Here is a 10,851-nt window from a genome sequence, read left to right as displayed (position 1 = left end):
CTGATTTCCCTCTGATTTGATTTCAAATAAGGATACAGAGAGGAAAGCATTTGCCTTTTTCAATCCATGCTTTGGCTTTTCCTATTAAATCCCATAATTCACAGCAGAACAATCACATTGTTTTTTATACCCTATATTTATTAACTGAATCTCAAATTGGAGGAAAAAAAATCCCGGAGCAGGAATAAAATGTTTTAACAAATGAAATATATTTATTTATGTTAAGATTTGTAAAACTTGGCGGAATATATACACTTAATTTAATGTTGTATAATGTGAGTGATCCGCACATAACTTCGCATTGTAATTGAAAATAAAATTATGCACATTCCTCTTAAAACATTAGTTAAGTTGCTTGATATTGTCGCATAAATCTTCATAATTTCTCAAACTTCAATAAAAAAATTTATAATTACTCATATATCAAAGCCTAAAAATATTTTACTCTTAACATGGAAACATTACTTTACATGAAAAATTGATGACACCTGTTAAATCATTATTAAATCAGTGTCTGGACTTTCATACGAATTCGTTTTTTTATAAAAAGAGACGGAAAATCTTGGATGAAGAATATTCCAACAAATAGTAGGAATATTTAAATAGAGAGATAGGAATTTGTTAAGTTTGAGCAACAACTACCTAGCAATTTGTAACAAAAAGGATAAGATTGAGTGACTATAATTTGGGAATAAGAAACAGTGAATATTTTGAAGATCGTGGCCATAAATCTCTGCGTTAAAATAAACATATGTTTAGTGCAAAACACACTACAAATATAATAAGTATAATTTAGGGAGTAATGTGTGTAAAAGCATAAGTAGGACAAAAAGAAAAGGAAAACAATCAGTATACGCTTGAATACTCTGATATGACTGCAGAAGATGCGTAAAAGGACATTGTTACTAAAATCACACATAATATTATTATTACAATTTAGAGGGGTGTATATAGAAGTCACTTTCCTAGCAGCGTGATATCTGTCATAAAATCTTTGGGAAACGTTCATCTCATCAACCACGTTCAGAAGTGTGGTAAGCTAGTCCACCCAAATTAGGAAATTAGGAAAACACTCCTTGGCATGAAAATATCCTTGCCTATCACGTGCTTCAATCATCTACGAACATTTAGTATTTTCGTTTCCACTTTTTTCTCTCTTAAAAGATCTTTATTTTCCCAGACGCCTTAAGCCTTAGGTCATTCAATATCCACCATATTTCACCATATATATATATAAAACAGCTCTTTCTCATCCTTTCCAACCAACACTTCACACTTGTTTCTTCTTCCCATTCCTATCACTTCACCTCTCTTCTTTTTCTTTCTTTCTTTCTCACAAAGCAAAACCACCTGCACTCACCACACAGATTAATTGCAATACATGGATTGGGTTCGAGGAGACGCAGTGGGTCAAGGAAGCTTCGCCACCGTTAGTTTAGTCATTCCGACTAACAATTCCTCTCAGTTTCCGTCTTTAACCGCCGTCAAGTCCTCCCAACCACTCACCTCGTGTTGGCTCAGGAACGAGAAACACGTGCTTGATCGCCTAGGTTCGTGTTCAAGGATCATTCGCTGCTTTGGAGACGACTACAGTTGTGAGAATGGAGTTGAGTACTACAATTTGTTCCTTGAATACGCTGCCGCTGGGAGTCTCGCAGATGAGGTAAACAATTGCGGTGGCCGGATTCCCGAGCTTGAAGTTCGGCGTTACACGAGGTCCATCGTGGAAGGTTTGAATCACGTGCATCAAAACGGGTTTGTCCACTGCGACATAAAGCTGCAAAACATCCTCGTATTTGACGGCGGGGAAATCAAGATTGCGGATTTCGGTCTGGCGAAGGAGGCAGGGGATAGAAAACAGAGGAAGAGTGAATGCAGGGGGACTCCGCTGTTTATGTCCCCGGAGCAAGTAATCGATGGAGAGTGTGAGTCGCCGGCAGACATATGGGCTCTGGGATGCGCCGTTGTGCAGATGGTGACCGGGAAGCCGGCGTGGAAGGTTGAGAAAGGGTCGAGTATGTGGTCGTTGATGCTTCGAATTGGGGTGGGAGAAGAAATTCCCGAGATACCTGAGAATTTGTCGAAAGAAGGGAAGGATTTTATCGAGAAGTGTTTTGTTAAGGATCCTAGAATGAGGTGGAGTGCAGAGATGCTTTTGAAGCACCCTTTTGTTTCTGATGACACTGTTTCATTTAAGCGCGTTCATGAATCGCCCAGAAGTCACTTCGATTTCCCCGACTGGGTTTCTAGTGCGACGTCTTCACTTCCCAGTTCGCCGGAATCTCAATCGCCGTGGAATTTTGACGAGTCCCGATTGGAAGGTTTCTGCGCGCCGGAGGACCGGCTCCGTCGGATATCGACGGTTAATCGACCGGCGAATTGGTCGGAATCAGATGGTTGGAGTAGTGTCAGGTGAAATTGGCAGAGGAATTGGAAGATTGTTGATCGCAATCTTGGTTTTGATTATATTAAAATTCATTGATTTAAATTTTTGTAAATTGGGTAGGATACACATACGTACATTTGTGATTTGTGAACTGACTTGATGGAAGAGTTTTAACTGGCGCCGGTTGTGGCGCGTTGTACAGAGGCTGATTTTATAGTAAATTACTCGGTTACTGTTATTTGTGTTTAATTTCTTAATTTCCTTCTATTTGGGGAATTTGGTTCTCATGAGGTGTTTAAAGTTTTAACTTTTAGGAGCGTGTTGTTATGAATTGGGGGAGAGGCGCAAACCCGTGGTTGTAAAAGCGTTGACATGATTATTGAAGGCATGATTGCATGTTGTCAAAGGGAATAATATGGGGTAAATGAAGTTTAAAACTTTTGGGTCGGTATGGTCTGCGTCAAACTTCCCAACTTCTTCTATTTAATTTTGGTTTTTAACACTTTGACAAATTAGATGTGAATGGCCAAGAAAATTCAATGATTTTTTTTTTAAATTGTGCTTTCGTTTGACTTGGTTGGTTTAAGTTTAGTGTGAAATGAAAAGGTAATGGGAGTACCTGGGCCTTCACAGTGTATCGTGCCAGCGTGAAGACAGCTCTTCACGCAATTGGAAAAAACACGGAGTTAATAGTGCTAAATGTTATTATGACGATGAGCAGAAAAGTTTAAGATTCAAAGTTGAGTTGGGAAAAACACCGATAACCCCGTTGTGGAAAACCATATAAATTTCTTCGAAATCCAGTGAATATAATCCACCTACAACATTAGGTATGGTGGAAAGAAAGGAATCGACCATTACCAAATTGACACAAAGTGTTATAGAATTTTGGCGACGGAGGAGTGAGATCAAAGTATTCTAGATTTTCTTCTTATGGCAGAGGCATACATGTATTAAATCGTAACAATAAGACCGAAAAGTAAAAGGTCAAATAACAACTCCCGTGTTCATTTGTATACAAAACCAGAAAAGAAGAGGAACAAATTATAACACTCTGCGTGTTGTCAGATTTTTATATGATGCGCCATTTATTTTGGTCATTCAGAAAAATATTTCAAGAATGGTACAATAGAGAGTAAAAGTCAAGAAGGAGAATTAAACCTTGCCTATTAGAGAATAAGGTCAACAGCAAAGTATTCCAGGATCATAAACAATGGCCACGGTTTTTGTGGGCACTAAAATGTGCTTTACAAAATAGCATTGGATACTTAAACAGCACTATAATTTTAGAACAAAAAAGTAAAGAACTAAAAAATTACTCCTTCCCATTCTTTTATTTGTTTTCTATGATTTTGTAAGAATAAAGTAAATTATTTAAAAATCAAAAGACATATAAAGATATAATTGTTAAAATTGTAATTAATGTAATTTTAAACTTTATAAATGAGAAACAAATAAATAGAAAGAAAAATTCTCTAATAGTTCAACACTTAAAAAGAACGGAAGGGAGAATTATTTTAGAAATATTGCGTTAAATTTTCTTGTCCACCACTACTTGGTTAGTTGGGACTTGGACCTTTTGTGTTGTGGCAAATATTTAAAATGCATTGCACGTTTTGTCTTTTTGAGATTTTATTGCGTCCAAATTGAAAGAGAAGCGCTGCGTTTGTGGCTCCTGCTTTTGTGAAGGGTGTGTTTGGATTACATTTTGTAAAAATCATATTTTAACTTAACGGTATAGTAAATATCTTCCACTTCTACAAGTATCAAAGCCTGGGAACAAAACTCAATTTAATATAACTCAATCATGATTTTGCCAAACATGAATGGGTAAACTCAATTGAATGATTAAGGGTGTGTTTATATAAGTGTTTTGGTGTTCATTGAACAAGATTTTAAGGTGTATTAGTCAAAGACATTTGGAAGGTTAAAACTCATTCAATTTATATTCTTCCAAATTTGATTTAGCATCCAGAAAGTGAAAAAAAAAAGTTGAAGAAGGAACAGCATGCAGCTATGGAGGTGAATAAGGGCTTTGTGGAGTTGGTAGCAATAGATATGTAAGTTTGAGCTGGAAAAAAGATGGTAGCCCACAAAGCAATAATCACAAAATGTTTTAGATTGATCCAATTGGAAGGGTCTTGAACAAGGTCCATGTGAAAGACGGCCCACGTAATTCTGTACCATATAATCACTCTTCTCTTCGTGTTCCCCAATTTTCGAACACTATACTAAGTGTAGCACATGCTTGCTCTCCATGTAAATCATAGGCATAAAAATCACCTCAAGTAGTCACCAAAGAACTGGTACACAACAACCAAATTAATTTTTTTTTTAAGTTTTTAATTCGGTCAAAAATATTTTTTACTTGAATAACACTTAAATACCAAACTACATGACAAGTGTACGGGTTATCATATTGTTAATAACACACAAAAGAGGTATAATATAGTTACTTAGTACTAATTTTAGTTTTTTCATAACTTTATTTCATGTGATTTCATATTATTAATAGTTTTTTAAGAGGATAGTTTGTTACAAATTAATATATTAAATATTGGAAAGTATATTTAATCATCCATACTAACAAACCCTAAATTAATTAATACATTTTTCGATTTAATGTGTATCTAATTTATAAAACATCATTACTAATAACATATACTTATGTTACTGGTAATTGTAAATGTTCCACTCAGTAATGCTAATATTCATTCATTCATTTGCTTTATGATTATTTGTGTCATGATCTAGGTTAATCAAACAAAAACTAGTCTAATCAGGGCAAGCTTAATCATTTTGTCCGAAGTGAATTATAATTTATAATCATGATTAAAAATGCAATTTTTATTTTTAATTCTACGAGTAAAATTATTTTTAAAAAAATATATAGTTTCTTATATAATTGAATCATAATGTTACCACCTAGGTTATTTATAAAACCAAACTCACTTTACCCAGAGGCAAAAAGAAACTCAAGGAGTGTGTATGAAAAGCAATGATGTACATGAATACACCCTGGGTAGAGTTATTGGCAAAACACCCCATTTTTGAGCTGGAAGAAACATGTTAGCCATAATAAAGAAACAAGAAAATAAAATGTTGAGATTGATCTAATTTGGAGAATGTTTAACCAGTCCATGTGAAAGATGGGCCACATAATTGTGAACCGAAAAACATCTTTGTACAATATAGAACACTTTTATTTTGACACCATAATACACTTTTTATTAATTTTAGTGAATTTGTAACACTATACCAAGAGTAGCATTTAATGGAATGTTACTCATACCCAGCCTTTCAAGATAAATATATTTTTTAAATTTTATATTTATAATGTTATTTTAAAAAATTATCATTGTTCTTCCAAGGCTGAATTCTTGCTAAATTCACTTCTTGCTTTCGATCTTCTCAGCTTCTAGGTTCAATGGTCTTTCTGCCTTCCATTCAATAGTCTTTCTGCCTTCCATTCCTTTCGTCTCTACCAATGACAGGATGAACCTGCAAAGATACTCTAACGCTCAAGTCATGATTATTCCCAGTAGAATTTGCAAGTGTGAAAGTTGAATAGTTACATGTACCACTTCAGTATATATGTTATTGATACATTTTGGTTGAATCCTTGTTGTCATGGACTCTCACGTAGGATCCAAAAGGAAAATTAATTACGTTTGAATCATACTTTACATATAAATTGACTTATTACTAACTAAATGATGTTTTAAGATATTATTTGGATTTAATTGTGACGGGAGATTGTTGACAATCTAACCATTCAATATAAATATCATATTTTATCGTTTTTCATAATAAGTGCAAGTTATTAATTAATACTAAAAATGAATTAAAAGACTCGTTGAGACAGAGAATCAATCATCAATCAACAATCAACATGTACTTTCCATTTTCAAATTATGAACAAATAACAAGTAGAATCAATTATTTTTAATGTTGGAGGCCTTAAAAAAAATCAAATGGTAGTTCTATACCAAACTACTTTTTTTATTTAATATTTTTATTAGTTTTTCATCTTACATATCAATCAAAATAATTAAGTTATATTAACTTGATTTTTATAATTTAATTTGTTATAGTGTTATTTCATACCATAATTATTAAAATAGTGTGGTTGTTATTCAAAATTTAGATCACATCAAATCAAAACATTTAATTTGAGTCTCATTTTCATAGTTAGAGAGAAATTTTATAAACCTTAGTTAGTTTTGTTATCATCTGAATCTTAGTTAATATTATACAATTCTTAAAATTTATATATAAAATTTTGGGTTATTTTGTTGAATTAATAATTCATAGGCTATATAACTAACTAGATAAGTTACATTGCATCCTAATATAGGAAATCATACTAACTAATGGTACCCAGTCCTCCAATCTCAAGCCAAATAGGCGAAAAGATTTATCTAGTGAAAAACCCAAAAGTAAATTATGATGTAAGTTGTACATAATCCGTTTATGACTATTTAGTCTTTTTTATCAAACAATTATTAATGAAGTCGTTTCACAGATGAGGATGTTAAGATCATCTCAACAAAAGATATAAAAGTTTTCTTTACAGATTCTCAGCATAACAAATACCTTCAAGTTTGGTGGGTCAGTATATGTTCAGGCACTAATATAATATTACCCAACTGGGACATCATATTGAATTAACGACATAATCAACATTGTGTGCTTAATTAGAAATTCATATGATAATATGACATTACAACAAGTTAGATGCTTATCTTAGACCCATATACCTCAAAGTTCATTAAAATATTATAAATAATTAAAAATTCTAAAATAGATATTGTTTATCTTAGTTACACATTTATTATTTATTATGTTACTTTGAACATCAATGTATCCTTATAGACACTCTCACCATCTAGTAAAAAAATAAAATAAAGAAACATCTCATAATATCAAAGAATCAATAAGACAATATCTTGACTAAAATTATTAAATGGAAGAGAAGAGTTTGACCTTATAAATTTATTTTCAATTCATATAAGAAGGATATTTTTTTTAAGAAAATGTAAAAATTATATCAGAATTCGGTTCTTAATGATATGAATTTTAACCTATTGACGTTTTTATGAAAGAGCGAAATTCAGAAATCTATAATGGGAATCTCGAATTCTAAGTCTACTCTTATAACTATTTTGAGAACAGTTTCGAACTTTGTAAATAGGTTTCTGTGGAAAACAAATTATCGTCATGGTTAGTTATATAAAAAAAAAGCGTTGTATAATATTTTTGTCAGTTGAATAACCGGCGAAATATTTAGAACATTACTTTAAACGCCTCTGTAGCGTAATCACTTAAAAAAAATTATAATAATGTATAGTGCTATCTAAGCTTTTGTCTTTTCCTTATTTAACAAATCAAAGAAAACCTTAGAGGTATTTTTCCCGCTTCCATAAAGTTTACATGTGATCTAAGTAACGTGTGAACCGTATTTACATCATTCTTTAAATCATAAACAACTTCAACAGGATTATTTTATATAGAAAGTGATGATTTGACCCAGCAATCTACTTATTTTTTTTGGGGTTTATGTAGCCCAAAATATCAGTTCATGAATTAAATATTTTTCCACTTATTCCAGCTACCGCAACTACGTTTTGCTAATGCATTAGATAGGGGGAAAATGCGAAAGAGGAACTGAGATATAGTAAGAAAGAGAATAGAAATAATTTATCTTGAGCTTTGAAAATACATAACAATAGATGTTGAAAATTGAAGCACCGACTACATCCAACCACACCCTTGAAAACAAAATATTAACGTTTGATTTTGTAAGTAAAATTAATGATGGTGTTGACTCAGTGGTAAGTGCACTTCTTGAGGAGCGAAATGGCCACGCCCATCTTCTTCGGATCCAAAACCACAGAGCACTCAATCTTCTTGAGGAACTTAGGTTTCACCAATTTGCCCAAAACATAAGCCCTAGACCGCACCATTACGCTCAACGTCAACGGCACCGCTTCAACCGGTGTCCCGTGCAAAGTGTCGAGGGTCGCTCCCCCTCCGTACAGTGGAATGTGACTACCTTTCACCATCACTCTGACAGATCTCTGGCTCTTCCTAGATTGATAAAACTTTGGCATCTGCAAAGTTCACAAATTAAACTAAGCACCATTACAAAATGCAATGATTATGGTAAAAAAGTAATTATTAACTTACAGTTCCAGTGGCAAGAGTAAGTTGATAAAAATTTAGATCTAGGGGAGTGGAGGTGACATGGACCCCGAAAAATGTAGCTGTGTTACGAAACGTCAATTTCACAGATGAATTCATGGAGACCAAGCTCGTGGCAACTCCTGACACATCGGCACCCGCTTGAATCAGGAATTGATCGAAGGTTATACTCTGAAAGATTGCAACAAGAATTGGTTTGCAAGAGTATATAATAACTGAAAGTGAAATGAAAGTGTGTATATGTCGAGAAGAATTAACCTTGAGTGAAATGGCAGGTTTTTGGGGGCGACTTGCGGCCCAGAGAATGAGAGAGAAAGAGGAGAAGAGAAGAAGGAAGGCGAGGATGAATGCGAGGAAATAACAGCGACGAGGGAAGCCATGTTCGGCATTGTCGTGGGCGTCGAGGAGACCCTCTTCCTCGATGGCGTGGAAGTGGTCCTTCCAGGGCCTCCAGGGGCCCTTGCGGTTGGTGGAGCTGCTCTTGCGGGACCCAGAGAAGCGGGTGGATGCGGACTCACGGGAGTGGCGGCCCAGCGAGGAGTTGGAGTGGGAGCGGGGCGGGGAGCCCAATGGGCTTTGGATCGGGCTGGAGTGGAAGGAGTTGGTAGTCTTCTCGCCGTCATGAGAGGAGTCCCGGGAAGGGCTTTGGACGTAGTAGACGGGCCGCCGGGGAGAGCGGGGCGGCGAGGACTGGGAGAGGCTGCTAACCTCGGAGTCTGTCTTGGTCAGCATTGCCATGTTGTCGGTGTTTTGAATGTGATGTGAGGAAGAAAAAGAGAGTGAGTAGTGAAGAAGAGTTTTAGGGAGGGAGGTTCGTGTGATGTTACTCCAAAGGGTGTAAGCAGAATCAGAATCTTGATAGCTTACTTGGTGGGGCAGATGGGGTCTTAGCTCATTTTTTTCTCTCTTTACTGTCTACGAAGCTTTTTTCTGGTGGCATCTAATTAATGGCAGATCAAACTGGACTTTCTCATATCAGATGCTACCTGTGCATTCTCACATTTAATAATACTACCTGTTTACTTAATACAGTCATGAATACATATTTAATTAATTTCATTTCATTTTCAAATATTTTAATATAATAATAAGTTAATATTGCTATTTTCAAACGAAATGTATTCTAAAATCTAGATAATTTATGAAATGGGCTATATTGTTACCAAATTCTTAGGATTTTTAGTTAGTGCATTTAAAATTACGTGTATCTGTTTATAGAGATACAGAAATATGTATTTTATAAGTTGTTTTAGTATTTTCTGAATTTTAATTAATTTTTAAATTTATATTCTTTTAATTGATTCAAGTGTTATTAACATATATTTTCATGATTTTCACCTGGGTATTGAATCTTTATTAGTGATTAATAAGTATTATAACGAGTTTATTAGATAAATTACATTATGTTTCAGACTAATAAACAAGTACATGTTAAATACGTGTTTAATTTTTTCTAACTTTTTATAAAAATTTTGGGTTGATGTACATATGGATTTTAAAACACATATGTAAAGGTATTCCTTCCTAAGGAATTTTTTTTCTTCCAACTTTGTTTTGTAACTACATGTTTCAGCAACTTGGATTGAACCACACTTATCCAAATACTCGATGTTCGATCACTGGTTACTGTAGTTATAAAGGCTTTAAAACGAACAAAAATAGTTTCCCGAGGCGTGAGTAATCACTGTCCGTAAGGACTTATCCGCGGTGTATTCCGCAAGTCCCCCAGGATACAACAGGAACTTCCCGGTAATTTTCGAGGATCAGAACTAGCAAGTTTCTCTTTCAAAGAGTAATATCAAATAGAACCCAGAGATATTATAATATTAAAATAAAGAGGAGAGAGAAAGTGAAAAATGGAAATTGGGGAAATGAGAAGGTGGTGATCGGAGGAAGAAGATGAAGAGGTGTGTGGGAGAGATGCATTCTGAATGAGGGAAACCCTTGCTTTTATAGGGAAAATGGTAGCAGCCCAAACGGCCACAACCCACGTTCCAGCAGCCATTGGTGGCGCGATTTCAGGTTCCAACGGCACCACTTCTTCAACCTCCGAAAATCCAGCAAAGTGGAGGCGCAGAACTTCCAAGTCGTGCGGCACGACCCAAGGTGGGGAGGGCAACGTTTAGCTTTTCAAACTTGGAGTCATTCTCTGCTTCGCTCTGCTTCCGTGATTTCCTCCAACAGAAGCATCGAAAGATTAGGGTTCTTCATCTCTGTTTTTCTGTTTTATCTCCATCTCTGTTTTTCAGTTTATTTTGCAA

The 10,851-nt window shown here is 34.8% G+C and overlaps 2 protein-coding genes across 2 annotated transcripts; one reads left to right on the top strand and one right to left on the bottom strand.

Moving 5' to 3' along the window:
- The first annotated feature begins 875 nt into the window (after positions 1–875).
- LOC137808295 (mitogen-activated protein kinase kinase kinase 20-like) lies at positions 876–2,624 on the top strand. Its single transcript, XM_068609327.1, has one exon. It carries the CDS (start codon positions 1,382–1,384, stop codon positions 2,414–2,416), a length of 1,035 nt encoding a protein of 344 aa, XP_068465428.1. The 5' UTR covers positions 876–1,381; the 3' UTR covers positions 2,417–2,624.
- Positions 2,625–8,061: 5,437 nt separating this feature from the next.
- On the bottom strand, positions 8,062–9,494 carry LOC137808294 (uncharacterized). The gene is made up of 3 exons (XM_068609326.1): positions 8,849–9,494; positions 8,576–8,761; positions 8,062–8,499 (listed from the first exon to the last, which is right to left on the bottom strand). Exons 1-3 carry the CDS (start codon positions 9,326–9,328, stop codon positions 8,215–8,217), a joined length of 951 nt encoding a protein of 316 aa, XP_068465427.1. The 5' UTR covers positions 9,329–9,494; the 3' UTR covers positions 8,062–8,214.
- Positions 9,495–10,851: the final 1,357 nt, after the last annotated feature.

The sequence above is a fragment of the Phaseolus vulgaris genome, chromosome 3 (assembly GCF_000499845.2).
Source record: "Phaseolus vulgaris cultivar G19833 chromosome 3, P. vulgaris v2.0, whole genome shotgun sequence".
In the NCBI taxonomy this organism is placed as follows: domain Eukaryota; kingdom Viridiplantae; phylum Streptophyta; class Magnoliopsida; order Fabales; family Fabaceae; genus Phaseolus; species Phaseolus vulgaris.
This window is presented reverse-complemented; position numbering and strand designations above follow the sequence as displayed.